The 17,269-nt window shown below is 37.0% G+C and overlaps 1 protein-coding gene across 1 annotated transcript in view; it reads right to left on the bottom strand.

Annotated features, from left to right (window-relative positions):
• The window catches only part of HABP4 (hyaluronan binding protein 4), a 45,274-nt gene that overhangs the window by 19,674 nt on the left and 8,331 nt on the right, over positions 1-17,269 (bottom strand). The window contains exons 3-5 of the mRNA XM_037491941.2: positions 14,691-14,852; positions 14,410-14,478; positions 10,905-10,988 (exon numbers count right to left, since the gene is read on the bottom strand). Of these exons, the coding sequence (XP_037347838.1) occupies positions 10,905-10,988; positions 14,410-14,478; positions 14,691-14,852 (315 nt within the window). The remainder of the gene's footprint in view (positions 1-10,904; positions 10,989-14,409; positions 14,479-14,690; positions 14,853-17,269) is intronic.

Raw genomic sequence — 17,269 nt, 5'->3', positions numbered from 1 at the left:
AATTCTGCCAGCAAATGGCAATCAAAAAAAAAAAAAGCCTGGGAACAGTTACAGTTATATTAGATAAGACAGAATTCTAATTTAAAAAGGTAATGAGAAAAACACTGCATGTATGTGCCAAATGATGAAGAAGCAAGATATATAAGACAATTATTAACAGAACTAGAGAGAGATATTAACAATAACAAAGTATTAGGGGATTTAAACACTCCATTTACAATAAGACAGAGAATAAATAGGAAACAACAGCTTTAAATGAGGATTTAAACCAAATAGGCTTAGCAGACATCTACAGAACACTCTACCCTAAAATCACTGGATACTCACATTTTCCCACTACCATGGAACATTTTCCAAAAGAGACCACATGGTGGGACATAATGCAATGATCAATAAAGCTATGAAGATTGAAATCATAGTAAGTACTGTTTCTGACCATAATGCATTAAGCTAGAAATCAATAACAAAAAAAGGAAAAACTATCAATACAAGGAAATGAAAAAAACAAAAACAAAAACGCTGCTTAACAGCAATTGGATTAAAAAGGGAAGATACAACAAATCAAAAGTACCTCAAGACTAATGAAGCTACCAGTCCATGCAGTACAAAAAAAACAGTATTAAGGGGGAAGATAACTGCAATAAAGGCTCAGATTAAGCAGCAAGAAAAAACCCAAATAAACAACTTAATATCATACCTAAAGCAATTTGAAAAAGAGGAACAAGCAACCTAAAATTAATAGAAGAGAATAATAAAGGATGGAGCTAAGTGAAATACAGACCAAAAGACTGTACAAAAGATTAATGACGCTAAAAGTTTGTTCTTTGAGAAGACAAACAGAATCAGCAAAGTGCTACCTAGGCTAACAAAGAAATGAAATCAACAGAATTAGAAATGAAAGAAGAGAAATTGTCACAAATGGCACAGAAATATAAAGGATATAAGATAGTTATGAACTACATGCCAATAAATTTGATAACCTGAAGAAATGGATTTATTTCTACATCATTATAGTCTACCAAGATTACATCAGGAAGAAACAAAAGAATTAAGTATACCAATCACAGTATGGACATTAAAACAGCAGTCAAAAATCTCCCAAAACAGAAGCCCAGGGTCAGCTGGCTTTAGAAGCAAACAATTTAAGGAGTAACTTTCACCTGTCTTTCTCAGATTATTTCTAAAAATCCAAGAAGAGGGAATTCTCCCAAACAAATTTTACAAGGCAGTATCATCCAAATACCAATACCAGATATAAATAACACAAGAAAACTACAGATCAATATCCTTGATAAATATTGATATAAAAATCTTCAACAAATTATTAGCGAACTGAATCCAACAATACATTGTAAGGACATATACTATGATATAGTGGAGTTTTATCCCAGGGATGCAAGGATAGCTTAATATATGTAAACCAACCAATGTAATATATCAAAAAAAGTAAAGATAAAAATCATACGATATCAAGAGTTACAGAGAAAATAATTGTTAAGATTCAACCACCACTAATGATACAAACTCTAAACAAAATGGGACTCACCAATACTGAATTGTGAAAAATTGGAAACTTTTCCATTCAAATCAAGAAGAAAACAAGGATGCTCCCTTTTACCACTTCTGATTAATTTAATAACTAGAGATTAAGAGACAATAGAAAACAAAAGGAATCCAAGTTGGAAAGTAAGACATGAAACCACCATTACTTGCAGATGTTATACTAGATATAAAAAAACCTAGAGTTCAACAATAAACAATAAGAAACAAATACAGCAAAGTGAGGGTTACAAAATTAACATAAAAATCTATTTCATTTTTATGTAGAAACATATAAGAAAAAGAAATTAATAACTATAGTCACAATAGCTTCAAAAAGAATCAAATACTTAGGAAGCAATCTAACCAAGAAGGTGAAGGACTTATATAATGGCAATTACAAGGCATTATTCAAGGATTTACATTATGACATAAGTAGATGGAAAGACATTCAATGTTCACGGAAAGAGACAATCAATATATCAAAATAACTATTTTACCAGACACGATATATAAATTTAACATAATCACAATAAAAATACCAACCATACTCTTTAAAGAAATTAAAGAAAAAATAATATGTATGGAACTACTAAAGACCTCCAACAGCAAAAGTAATCCTGAAGAAAAAGAGAAACAGAGGCATCATTTTACCTGACTCTAAAATGACACAATAAATCAAAAGTAATTAAAATAATATGGGCTAACATCACTAAAGGAGACACATGGATCAACAGAAGAGAATAAAAAGTCAAAGTTAAATCCATGCATATGACAATACTTAATGAATGATAAAGAAGCAACAACACAATGGAATAAGGAGTCTCTCCAAGGTACTGGGAAAATGGATGATAAATGTGAAAGAATGAGGTTGAATCTCCCCCTAACTCCATACAGAAAATAAATTTGAAGTGTATTAAATACTTAGATATAAGATTTAACAATAAAATTGTAATGCATTTCATCAATCATAAACATGTTTTTTGAGATTGGATCTCTACAGCAAGGGAAATAAAAGCAGAAACAATTGGGATTACCCCAAATTAAAATTTTTTTTACAGGGCCTCCCCGATGGCACAGGGGGATGAGCGCAGCGCTGTGAAGCTGTCCGCAGCCTCCGCAGCACCAGTTTGATTCCTGCCTGGCCTGGGGAGATTCCCACATGGCACGACAGACCTCTCCTTTCTCGCCTGCTGATCCATTCAGCAGTGTATTTCACTCCTTCTGCCTGTTCTGTTCCCTGTTCTGTCTCTGGTGGATTCTCTCACCCTCCCATGCCTCTGGCCTGTACCCCAGTGCTTGTATAAATAAATAAATCTTTAAAAATTTTTTTTACAAAGGGAAAGAAAATATAAGTAGATTAAAAATACAACTTACTGAATGGGAGAAAATATTTACATATTACATAACCAATAAGTTAATATCTAAGATATGCAAAAAACATATATAATTTAACAATTGAAAAAAACCAAATACAACAAATGGGCAGCAGATCTGAAGGAACAACCTACCAAAGAGGATACCCAAAAGGCCAATATATAGATGACAAAATGTTCATCAACACTTTTAAAAAGGGAGATACAGTTCAAAACTATAAGGGTTCCTCTCACACCTGTGAGAATGGTATATATTATAAAGTACCCTAACAAGTGCTGGAAAGAATGTGGAGAAATATCACACTATTGATGGGAATGTAAACTGGTGCAGTCATTTTGGAAAGCAATCTGGTTTTACCTAACTAAAAATGGAAATACCCAGCATTCCAACTGATAAGAATCCATCCAAATATATGAAACCATCAACTCAAAAAATTATACGCTCCACAATGTTTTTGAAGCATTATTTACAGTAACAGGGCTTGGAAACGACCTAAGTGCCCATTGATAGAGGACTGGATTGCAAAGTTGTGGTAGGGCCTTCCTGGTGGCACAAGGGGTTGAAACATAACCTATGAGGCTATCCACAGCCACTGCAGCATGGGTTTGATCCCTGGCCAGGGAGCTACCCACATGCAACAGATCTCTCCTGACTCGCCTGCTGCTCCCCTCAGCAGTATATTTTAGTCAATCCGCCTGTTCTGCTCCCCACTCTGTCCCTGGTGAATCCTCCCACCCCCTCACACACCTCTGGCCTGTACCCGTTCTTGTATGCATAAATAAATAAATCTTAAAAAAAAAAGTGTGGTATACCCATACAAGGGAACACTACTCAACTATAAGGAAAGATAAAATGTTGCTATTTACTATGTGTAGTAAAGCACATCAGAATGACAAAGACAAATATTGGACATTACAAAGCAAATGATTTAACAAAGCAAAATATTTGAAGAAACTTGTTGATGCTAATAAAGTGAGGTCTCCAAGGTTAAGGGCTCAAGGAGTCTAACGGATGGTGGTGGGGAAAAAGAAAATGCAATTCTGATCTAAAGAAAAAAACACCAAAATTTCAAACACATATCGGCAAAAAACTGAAAAGACTTTAAAACCCTGAAATTGCACAATACTAGAAAACAGTCCAAACTCATCTAGAGAGGCATTTGGTGGAAAATTATAGGTATTAAATACAAATATTAAACAGCTTAAAAAGGAAGAATATTAATATAAACTGCTATGGACCACTTCTTGGATATGCTAGTGAAAAGGCCAGTAGAGTGTATACCATGTCACCTTTCACCTAAGAAATAGGGAGACATCCATATGGGCAAGCGTGCGTGTACACGCATCTATGTGTGTGCACACACGCATGTATGTGCATGTGTACCGGAATAGGAACCAGTTGGATAATATATTTTTTTCCAGACTTAACTTTGGAAACACAAATATTTTACATAATTATAAATAGGTTTAAATTATAATTCAATCTCTAAAATTTGAAAGCAAAGTAATAAAAGTAATTTTGTCCAGTTGGTGATATAACCAACTGGAGAAGCTATTTACAGTGCCTTGCAAGCAAGAATTTTATTACCATCTCTCTATATATATAATTTATATATAGAGATAATGGTATTGTTATTTAAAATTCACAACAAGCAACTTTTTTTTTTTATATATAGTAATTGTTTACATTTTTTTAAAAAGATTTTATTTATTTATTTATTTATTTATACAAGCACTGGGTACAGTCAGAAGCGCGGGAGGGTGAGAGAATTCACCAGAGCCAGAGCGGGGAGCAGAGCAGGCAGAAGGACCGAAGTACACTGTTGAGGGGAGCAGCGGGCGGCAGGAGAGGTCTGCGCGCCATGTGGGACCCTCCTCCGGTGGCCGGGAGCAGTCCCGGGGATCAAACCAGCGCCGCGGAGGCTTCGGGCAGCTTCGCAACCCAGTGCTCAACCGCTGTGCCACTGGGGAGGCCCGCAACTGTTAAATTTTCAGGAATTTGTGAGTCACCTGCTAACCAGTAGTTGTTGAAAATTAAATTATATAAACTTAGAATTACCTATAAAAACACAGGTAATGAATAAAGATCATTGTTCCCAAATTATTCTATTACATTTCAACATTACATATGCTGTACGGTTATTTATTTAGACCAACAGCATGAGTAAAGTCCTATGTATAGTGTACTAGTGTGCATCTTGTCTCAATTCTACATTTAGTGATGTCACATTGTGCTGAATGCTGGTAGTTTTAAATTAGCCATGGAGGGAATAGTCACACTGCATTAAGTGCGGTAGATCTGGGTTTTTTCATCCCAGAGAGCCGGGTATTAATTATTTACCAGCACATCCTTACCCACAGGGATGCAATCAGTACAATCCTGACACTGGGAAACTCTTTGGATATATAACCTAGTTTCTTCAATAAATAAATTGCAAGGAAAAGAAAGAAAAACAGAGTTACAAGTGACTTAATGGTAATTAAGATAGTATGTCGTGCTGTAATATAATACAGGTCAATGAAACAAAATATACAGAAATAAACCCACACATCCATGGGTAACTGATTTTCAACAACGGAACAATAGTCCTTGGTTCATAATTAAAAATCTTGGGAGATCCAGTCATCTATTTATGGGCATTTGTGTTGTTTCCAATAGATGACTGGATCAAGAAGATGTGGTGCATATACGCAATGGAATATTACTCAGCAATCATAAAAGATAAACTCATGCCATTTGCAGGAACATGGATGGAGCTGGAAGGGATCATGCTCAGTGAAATAAACCAGAAAGAAAAAGAAAAATACTGGATAGTCTCACTCATAGCAGGAATTTAGAAAACCTAAATAAGGGACCAGGAAAAAGACTAAATCAAAATCAACAAGCAACTATAAACCAGAGACACACTGGTGGGGGAGGGGGGGAAGAGTAGGGAATTGTATGGTAATGATACCAAGATGAAAATGCATACATTGTGCAAAAATGAAAAATGATATAAAAATATAAAAAATTAAAAAAAAATATCTTGGGAGAGAATTTTCCATCAAACTTGCTTATAGATATAAGATAGTCATATCTATGACTTACAATGTGAACAATGCCATATGCAAATAGTTATATATTTGTTTCTAAATGGGTGAAATTATGGAACTGTTTTGACAACAATTACCTTCATTTAGAAATAAATGGAATAATAATGCTAACATTCACTATATACTATATAACATTCACTATAACCATCAGGTACCAGATGGTTGCTATTCAAAGCACTCTGTATTAATTAATCCATAATAATTAATCTCAAGTTAGATACAATTCATAGCTCCATTTCACAGGTAAGAAAACTGAGGCGAGAAGTCATATAGCTGTAACAAGTAAGTAAAAGTCAATTTTCACATCTAGTCATTTTATCTCCAAACCCATTATCAACTGACATGTCCAAATTCCCATTCAGACAATAGCTTTTTACCTGAATACATGAAAGTATGCCGTGAATGAAGGAAAATGGATTCTCATAGTAAAACTTTCCTAACAATATCTGACAGGGGCAAGTTCAATCTAGCATGCAAACAACACCCCCAAAGTGCTGAAAGGGAAGTAAATTTCATGATGAACTTAGAATTCCTCAGAAATTTGCTATATAAATTTTAGATAGACATTGTCCTGCTATAAGAAAACTGAGTAAAAAAAGTCTTCATTTTCTAAGCAAATATACTTGGAAATAAATTATAACAAAAATGATACATTATAGCTATTTTGTAATAATGCTTCTTCAACATTCTTTTCCTTAAGAGTTTTTTATTTTTAAGGAAGGAAAGGAGCTGTACCACATATAACTGAACAAGAATCCTCAGTGATGCCGGCAGCTCTTCCCCTGTATACAGTTCTTCAAAGCAAGTTAGTCTAAAGGGCACTTTAGCCATTCCTACCAGTCAACAAAGTTAAGGCATGAATATGCCACAATACCTGGTTCAAGCTCTGGCTCTGTCACTTCTCGGCAAGTTATTCAGCCTCTATGCCTGAATATGAAAATAATAACACTATCTTCTTCATGGGCAGAAAGGGTTAAACGGGCTGACAGGGAAGAATGTAGAGCAGTTCCTAGCACACGACATACGCTTACTAGAGATACTAGATTTTGGGGGAAAAAAATACAAGAAGTTGTCACAGATTATCTTCGACATGAGAATACCATGTGACAAGGAACACAATACTTCCACAGTGAAAGGAGCTGGGAGAGAGAAAGGGATAGAGGGAAAGAAGAAGAAAAGGAAGGGCACAGTACATGTACGTTTCAACAAAATGTGTCCAATCTGAGGAACATGTATGTATTTGGGATGACAGGTAAGGACACATTAAATTCGCCTATCACAGAGTTCGAAACCAATAGGCCACATTAAGTATACATTCTAGCCTGAATGCTGGAAATCTGAATATTAGATTGATACTTAAACAGATCAGAGGCATCACCATCCTCAAATATATTTTTCAGTTCCCAGACTAATTTTGAAATTATTTTTAAAAATTATAATTGATTAGACATTTTATTTTTTTAAGATTATTTATGCATGCAAGAACTGGGGTACAGGCCAGAGGTGTGGGAGATGAGAGGATTCACCAGAGGCAGAGTAGGGAACAGAATAGGCAGATTGACCGAAAGACACTGCTGAGGGGAGCAGCGGGGAGACTGGAGAGGTCTGATGCGCCATGTGGGCTGCTCCCTGGCCAGGGATCAAACTTGTGCTGCAGTAGCTGCAGATAGCTTCATAGGTTGCATCTTAACCCCTCGCGCCACCAGGGAGGCCATGATTAGACATTTTAGCAATCATTTTAAAGTTTAGCAAGGCAGTAGAGAAACGACTGCTCAGCATGGCCAGCGTACAGACTACCCACGTGGCTCTACCATGCAGCTCCTCCTGTTCTACCTAGATGTTCCTTATGCACTGTGGTCAGCAAAGAGCAATAGAGAGACCTAATGGCTGGCTCTGCTGGGTGCAGACAAAGAGACTGCCACCAAATCATCAACTATTATTTGTCTCCCAGAGAGATTAATAAATTGAAAAAAAATTGTCCAATATGAATTATGAATATTAGAACACCTCAATCAATCCTATTGATTCAATTATGTTATAATTTATTCTCTATTATACAACCTGAATTTCTATAAATGTTTATTGGTTTAAAAAGAACATAATTTTTCCTGAAGTGAGTTAACTCACTTTCTTAATATTAATATATACTATTAATTTATGTTAACTCACTGTCACATTAACCTTCATATTAGCTGTTAATCTATTTCTTTCATTAAGTATATTTCTTAGTTGTTTTAAGTAGCAAATTACTACTTTCACAATCATTAATCATTTTAGTATTCTTCTCTTGCAAGAAGTAACAATAACAATAGCAGGTGTTTATAGAGCAATAACTACGTCAGGCACCACTCTATGCCGTGTGCACACACATACCCAAACAAGCCTTATAACAACCCTTTGATGTAGGTACTAGTATTATTCCCATTTTACAGATGAAGAAAATTGAGACATGGAGAGATCAAATAACTTGCCCAAATTAGTAAGTGGCAGAGCTTGGAATTGAACCCAGTATACTGACTTGGTATCTGTACTCTCAACCACTAGATACACTGCCTCTTGGCAGCTGAGGGGTGAACAGGAGTTAAACAGTGAAGGGTGAAGGAGCTTTGGAGGAGAGGTACAAAAATACAAGGAAATTTTAAAATCTTCATGGAAGTGTGTGTGTATGGGGGGAGGGAGAGTAGAAGGAAGGTATGTTTGAAAACATGAAATAAGGGCCAGGTGGTAAATCCAGACAAGGCACAGGAGTGGTGACATTTAAGACTTCTGAAAGGGCCGGACCATACAAGACCATGCAGATCAGGAAAGGGACAGAAAAAGGATAGGAAATCACTAGGGATCTTAGATGATAATCTGTTTTGTTTTTTAAGTATTTATTTATACAAGCACTGGGGTACAGGCCAGAGGTACAGGAGGGTGAGAGAATCCACAAGAAACAGCAGGGAGCAGAATAGGCAGAAGGACCGAAATACAATGCTGAGAGGAGCAGCAGGCGAGACAGGAGAGGTCTGCTGTGCCATGTGGGAATCTCTCTGGCCGGCCGGGAATTGAACTGGCTCCACGGAGGCTGCGGACAGCCTCACAGCACTGTGTTCAACCCACTGCACCACTGGGATGCAGATGATAATCTGAATGCCAGTATGAAAACTACTCTGGTGAGGAAAGGGATTGGAAGGAGGTGGGAGGGCAGAGAGCCTTGTAGGAGCCGTGACAACAGCCCAGATGACAGTGACTAAGAACACAGTGGTGAATGGAGAGGTGGCTATTTGAGGTACAAAGCACCAGGCAGGATGACAGATTGGTTTTGGGGGTGAGGGGGATGAAGAAGGACATTTCTATGTTTCCAGTTTGTGCAACTGAGTGGAAACCAAAACTTTCCCACAAGATGGAAATACCTAACGAGGGCCAGAGGTTTGTGCACCTCAGTCTTGGACGTGCTGAATATGAGAAGCATATGGGATGCCCAAGGAGAGGTGTCCAGTAGCTGAGGGGTGCACAGGCTTGTAGCTCATGTTGAACTGTCCTCAGAGGTATAGATTCAGGAGTCAGTGGATAAGTGAAAATTCAAGACCTAGGGGAGCATGACATCCTATACAGATATGGCTAGGGAAAGAGAAGCAGGCTTGAGGTAGAGTCCGGAAAAACATGACATTTTAAAAGATCAGAAAAGTAAGGAGTTGAGAGGCAGAAGATCAGAAGAGTGAAAGTTATCACAGAAACCAATGGGAGAATTCATTTAAGAAATCAATAAAGCCAATGTTCTGAGAGGTCAAGAAAGACACAGACAGAAATACCCATTAGGTCTAGAAATATGGGGTAGTTGTTTTAGAGGGACAAAGAGGACAGTACCAGGCCAGGAGTGAAGATTAAGTGAGAGGAGAATGAAAAAGTACACACAACTCTGAAAAGGGTAGCTAAGTGAGAATGTGGGGTTAAGAGGAGAAGATTGAAAAGAAGAAAGAGACTGACCATGTATAAAATGTTGATTGGAGGAGTGGAGTTGGGAGGAAGGAGGTGAATTTACCTAAAAATGGAGGAGTCAGCTGATAGTGCCAGGTTTCTGTGAAGTTAGTAGGAAACAGGATCCAAAGCTACAAGAGGTGGAAGGACAAATGGTGCCTCCATTTTCCCTTGAGGGAAGGAGGTCAGGAGTACAGGTGCAGGCAGGGCTGTACCTTTCCTTTTGATGAAGCCCCCAACTGATGGCTCCTAATTCCTTAGTATCATAAGAGGCAAAATTGTATCCAGAAAATGAAAAAGGAGGTGCAGATGTGGACAGGCTAGGGGAAGGGTGAAGTAGGAGGGAGTATCAGGATGTATCAGGGAGTATCTTGTCTTCTTTTGAGAAGACAAGACGGGCCTGAGGCAGTCATTGTAGAGAGTGGGATAAAGAGTAAATCTCTAAGAAACAGCAACTGATGTGTGGGGTGTTGAGGGCCCATTTCAGAAGGCTGGTGATCAGTGCTGGTGATTATGGGTGATCAGACAGGTCAGATAAGAGATGGATTTTGCTAGGAAGATTCAAAAGATCCAACGGGATTAATGACTCAGTAGGCATTCTAGAGAGGGACCAGGGACCTCAGGTGCATGAAATAAGGGAGGAAGATGACTGGGGGAGAATAAAATGGCAGGTGAAGGGGGTCCTAACAAGACATTAGTCACAGGACAGGCTGCTCGTGGGCACAGAGCTAAAGATATTAATTTAACCCAATGATTATCATTAAATGATCATCCATAGATTATTTGAATTAAATTTTAATACAATTATTCATTATTACATTAAGAAATGTAAACTCTGTGATATGACAAAAGGCTGAGCTTCCTGCTCTATGAAGTATTCTTAGAAGAAATCATAAATAGAAAGACCAACATGAGGAAAATAAGTGAAACACCCACTTGGCTGGAGCTTCCTCCTCTGGGGGGCCCAAGAACTCCTCCACCACTGTGGTCTCTTCCATCAGCGCAGCTGGCTCCATGTCACTGAAAAGCAGCAAGAACCACTCCTGTCACACAAATATGTTCATCTTAATGCCCTATATAATTTAAGAGAGTAACAAACACATTTTAGTGTCCTTTTTTCTTAAGTAAACATTCTTCAAGGGGTTATATACACATCAAAATGAAAAAGAGAAAATGCTCTTAATTCTTTCCAAAAATGTGACAAGTACTTTGTGAAATAAAAGTTTCCATGATAGCCTAAAATTAAGAACAGGCTATAAAGGACTAGAATGATTATTCAAAACTGCTCTTATCCTAGGCAATTCCAAATATAACAAGGGCCATAAAAATTCTTAAGTATTAAATGACTTACTATAGATTAGAATATGCCACAAACTTAGAACAGATTCCACTATAAAAATGACTGTGTACAAATAAGTTGGTGATACTTATGCTGGAAAAATAAGACTGAGACACCAATTGATATGTCACATCTAAGTACACATCCTACAGATGGTAATGACATGCAATGAAAAACAATTTGAATTTTAATCTACATGCTCATAATTTTTCCTTTTGGTGTTAACACCAATCTTACTGGAATATTCCTTTTCTCAAAAATAAAAACTAAGTCCCAGAAAAAGAAATTTCATTTGCAGGAAAATGCTTAGTCAACATAAGTATATCCACAGGAAGTAGAGTACACTTTATATACAGTACCATTATTTTTTCATTCACAATTCACGAAAAAGCTTAATAGTTATTTTTTTCCCTGAGAAGTAGCAAGCATAAATTGAACTGCAATAACAGAATATTTGTTTTAAAAAAATTCTCAATTAAAGCTATTATAATCAATTTTTTAACAGTTTTTCATTTGAATCATTTTTGCTTTTAAAAAAGTCCCTAAATCAACTGCACTTCAGGCTTCGCAGGACATTGACAGCACTGTGCAAGGCAGGAGGTCTCGCCACAGAGGCGCCTCCTATACACAAGTCTGACCTCAGTTGCTTAAGGAGGTTTTAGCACCCAGGTGCCCCCAAATCTAGCAGCAGTGACAACGCTGAATTACTTCAACCTTCTCTTTATTCTGATGGCCACATAATAAACTAAGGGGATGAAAAACATTTCTTTCTATAATTGAAATCATAAACAGGCTATAAAATACAGGGAAGGAAAAAAAATCAAAATATAAAAAGTAAAAGACTATGTAAAGTCTATGTAAAGAGGCTATGTAAAAATTTTTTTTTCTTATACTTGAGCAGCCAATTTTAAAGAAAAATCAGACTTCCTTACCCCAACATCCTATAATTTATGAATAACCATAAAACTAATGTTGTTCTTAGAGCTTATACAGAAATTTATAACCAAAACTACAAAACAATCAAGTTTCAAAAATCACAAAACAATTTATTTTGGCAGATTTTGTTGAAAGAAAATCACCAATGTTGGATTTACTAAAAGAGAAATACTGCCCCAGGGCCTATGTCTATATTTTGATTTCAGTCATACGAATATTAAAAAAGCCTATTTGCACATATGACAAAATAAGGTTAAACACTTCAAGAGTTTATCTAGTTCAAATTTAATCAGATTTCACACTTAACCTAATCTTTGGCAATGAACAAATTTTAATCAAATGTAGCTTGATTACCACATAACACTGTCATGTCTTCACAATGAAAGTTGGAAGGTGGCATTACTAAAAACATTCATGGGTGTCTATTCAACTGGTAACATGAAAACAATATCTGATATTATACTTTTTAATTACTGCAGCGGGAGTAGTCTACTTTCAGCAAAAACATGCAGTATCAGAATGCTAAAAAAACCAGTAACATTGGAAATAGCTTAGTCATTCCATTTTAAAAGCATCTTGTCCATGGATCTAGTTTTACTACCAATGTCTTCAAACAGGAATACTAAACTACAGCCAACTCCCCACATGGACAACAAACTATGTGTTATTGGGCCTCATCAGTCATGAGCACATCACTTATTCTTACCTCTGCTCAGCTCTCATTTATCAAAGAAGGAACATAATTCCACTGTTCTACACTGTTTTCGTGATACTAAATCTCATAAATAAAAAATTTAAGTCTTATTCTATGACAATCTTTTAGTTTCAAATTATCACTTAAGAGCTTTTACTTTATAACTCACAAAACTGTATGAAATGAGAGACATGAGACGCATGTTATTTTAACATTTAACACTAACAAGCAGATCTGATGGGAGCATAGTGGTCCCTTTTTAATGTTATAATAAGGCCACTATACATAGTTACTTGGAGCAAATGTTCAAATGCAAACTGAAATGGTATTCAGTATTAGATAAGGGTGCTAAATGATTCTATCCAATTATATGCAAAGTAAAAATAAAAATTAAAAGGTATGTGATAGAGATCCTATGGAAACCAAGAATGAGACAAGGTTTATTTAGTATTAGATAAGGTGGTAAATCAGATGATTCTATCCAGTTATCTACAAAGTAAAATAAAACAAAATTAAAAGGTTTGTGATAGAGATCCTATGGAAATCAAGACTGAGACACATTCAACAAATTTTTCATCCTTTCAAGGACAACATATATGTCTGATGCAGTAAAATAAACATTACATTTGATATTATTCTGCACATTTGTCTTTTAAGAAGGCTTTAAAGGAGGGCCTCCCTGGTGGCGCAGGTGGTTGAGCACAGCACTGTGAAGCTGTCTGCAGCCTCTGCAGTGCCGGTTTGATCCCCGCCGGAGCAACCCACATGGTGAGCAGACCTCTCCTGTCTCACCCGCTTCTCCCCTCAGCAGTGTATATCAGTCAGTGTGACTGTTCTGTTCCCTGCTCTGTCTCTGGTGAATTCTCTCACCCTCCCGTGCATCTGGACTGTACCCCGGCTCTTGTATAAATCTTTTTTTTTTAAAAAGAAGGCTTTAAAGGAAAATAAGTTTATGTAAAAATCATATTCTTCAAAAGAACTAAAGTGGAAGTCTGAATCACCTCAAGCCTGCTCCTCTGCAGACAGCAGGGAGGCACTGTTCCCAGTAGTCACGAAATGACACAAACAGCAGAATGAAGCACCCTACCTAAGTGCTTAAACTGGCACAGATATATGGTACCATGAAGCCTCAGAAATTTGAATCTCAGGTGAATCTTGTCATTAAGCTTTGATCTTGATTCAGGAGCTTAAAAATCAAACATTCCACATCACATGCCTGGGGTATCAGCAAATATACCCTCAAAATTTGTTCCACTAAAATAAGAGAATATAAAAGCACTCTCAAATCCACAATGTAGCAGATCTTTTTTTCAAGTTATGTCACTGGGGGGAAAAAAAAGCCTAAAAAACAATCTCCAAGGAAGGGCACACCAGTATATAAATACATTACAAGTACAACACAAAGGTCTTAACTTTCAAGAAAGCGAACAAAAATACAGAGATTTCACAGAGAGTACACCTTTGCACCATACCTGCTATCTTTACCTGATCCCCAGGTGCAAACTCCACATCCACCCATGTTGTCTTCAGTTCTGATTGCTCTAGAGGAAGAAAGAATATTCCCTTAAACTGGAAGCTGGTTTCCAGTCCATCAGCAAGTCAGCAAAGTTGATGATAAAAGCTTTCCTGGAACCAGCTCCCTTGGGAATAATAGTAACTAAGATGAAGTCAAGTGAAAAAGAAAACATAACAGATTTATGCCACATAATTACAAAGATCTTAAAGTAAAAATAGCATTTACAAAGAAACTTACATTTTATCATTCCCACCATATCTTTCAAATTCTCGTTTTCCTCTCTGGTCAAAACCATCAAAAGCTCTGTTCCCAGGACCACCTCTGCCTCTGCTTCGCATGCCCCCTCTTGGGCCACCACGTCCTTTTGGTAGTCTATCTCGATCAAGTCTGTCAAATGGTCTAGGAAAAGATGAATGTAATAATAAGTTGTGAGTGGGACTGAAGGGCTAAGGATTTTTTTTTTTTTTTGAGATACTGACAAAACATCAAATTCATCCAAAATATAATAGTGATCAAGACCCATCCTAAAAACAACCTGTGCGTATGGTATATTTTAATCCCTCTAACCATTGTCTTCTTTACCCGCATGCTTACTCCCACCCCGACTAAATATATTTGCTCCTTTATAATCCCCTTATTATAAAATAAATCCTCTTTTTAACATGCTGGTGAGCACTGAGGACTCCTGTACTCTTTAGAGCTTTATTTCTGATGTGTTTACAAGCAAAAAAGGGGAAAATAACATTTGAGCCAAACATTTTGCTTCATATTATCTGTAATCTACTCTTAACACAAACCTATTAAGTAGACATGAGTGCCTATTTCATAGTACTCAATTTTATATTATTTTATAGCTCAATGAAGGCTGAATGGAGAGTTTAACAGGTTCAGAGTCTGAGTTTGAGAAGATGAAAAAGTTCTAAGATGGACAGTGTTGTTAGTTGCACATGAGAATGGACTTAATGCTACTGAGCTTTTCACTTAACAGTGGTTAAAATGGTACTTTTTTTTTTTAGATTTATTTATACAAGAACTGGGGTATAGTCAGAGGCGCGGGAGGATGAGAGAATTCACCAGAGACAGATCGGGGAGCAGAACAGGCAGACAGACCAAAGACATTGCTGAGGGGAGCAGTGGGCGAGGCAGGAGAGGTCTGCCACGCCATGTGGGTTTCTCCCTGGCCAGCTGAGAATTGAACCCACGCTGCAGAGGCTGCAGACAGCTTCATAGCTTGGCGCTCAACCTGCTGCACCACTGGGGAGGCCCTACAATGGTACATTTTTTATTCAATATATTTTACCACAATTTTTAAATGCTTCCTTATGAGAGGGAAAATTTTTTTTAAACAATTAAGTGATTCTTTCAACTAGAGCTGACTTTATTTTTTTTAAAGATTTATTTATTTATGCATACAAGAGCTGGGGTACAGTCCCGAGATGCTGGGTGTGAGAGGATTCACCAGAGACAGAGTGGGGAGCAGAACAGGCAGACTGACTGAAATACACTGCTGAGGGGAGTGGCGGGCGAGACAGGAGAGGTCTGCTTTGCCATGTGGGTCGCTCCCTGGACGGCCGGGGATCGAACTCGTGCTGCAGAGGCTGAGGATTGCTTCACAGTGTGGTGCTTAACCCCTTGTGCCACCAGGGAGGCCCTAGAGCTGACTTTAAATGGCTGGCAGTAAACTGTGGAAAAAGCCAGAGAGAGAGCAAAAGTCCAGAGAGAAGCAGATTAATTTGTAAATAGTCTATATTTAAGAGTTCACTTAAGTTAATCATTTGGAGCCTAAAAAAAAAAAAAATTCTACTGCACTAGAAACAGTACTTGCTCTCCCAGTCCAGCTATAACAAGTCATGTGGCTGTTCTGCATTCAGTCATATTCGCAGTTATTCCAGAAGCACCAAGACACAACGCTTCCATGTGAAGATGTGTGTTCTGCCTTAGTGGACTAAAAATGCAAGTCAGCCAAAATTCTAGGTCTTTGTTTCCACATCCATAAATGAAGAGGACTGAATCAGGAAATCATTTAATATTACTAAGACTGTATAAGTCTGTCTAGTAAATATGTCCAGGTATCTAAAAAATGTAAGATAATACCATTTTTCACTATTAATAAGCAAAGATCCAATATATTCAAGCCTGGAGAAAGTGCTAAGAGAAATGCTTTTTATAGACATTAGTTACAAAGAAAATTAATAGGTTATTAAGTTAGTGTAGTGATTGTCTCTATCAATAGTTCCCTGACCATGTTTCAGTTTTTCGTTCCTTTTCATACTACATGTTCCCATGAACTCTTGCACTGAAGCTTAAACTGATATGAATACATGACACCCAGCTGAGAACCACTGTTTTGTGACCCTAACTGGGATTCCCACTTCTAGAACTCCATATGGGAAAGTCCCAACATTTATCAAAAACTGCTCACTGGGTATTACTTATAAAGCAAAAAAAAACTGGTAACTGAGGGAAAATTCAGCACTATGGAAACATTTAGACTATAATACAACCAAATAACAGATCACAATGGAACCATTAAAATGCTTACCAAACATGGTTACCAAACATTTTTACTAACATGGAAAAGACTTCTGCCATGGCAAGTGGAAAGAAAAAATATACTCAGTGCAAATGCATTATCATCTTAGTATTTACATATATCTATGCAAAGAGGGAAAAATAAGCAAAAGCATTATGTGTAATCATCTCAGGTGTAAGGCAATTACAATAATTTTTATAATTTAATGAATTTTCCAAATTATCTAACGTGACTGTAATTTACTTTTATTAAAGATCCTATGAGTCTCTATTAATACAAGTGT

This window comes from Talpa occidentalis, unplaced genomic scaffold, assembly GCF_014898055.3.
Source record: "Talpa occidentalis isolate TD23 unplaced genomic scaffold, MPIMG_talOcc4v2.1 talOcc4.7, whole genome shotgun sequence".
NCBI classification, from domain to species: Eukaryota; Metazoa; Chordata; class Mammalia; order Eulipotyphla; family Talpidae; genus Talpa; species Talpa occidentalis.
The sequence above is the reverse complement of the archived record's forward strand: the minus strand, read 5'-3'. Positions and strand labels throughout refer to the sequence as shown.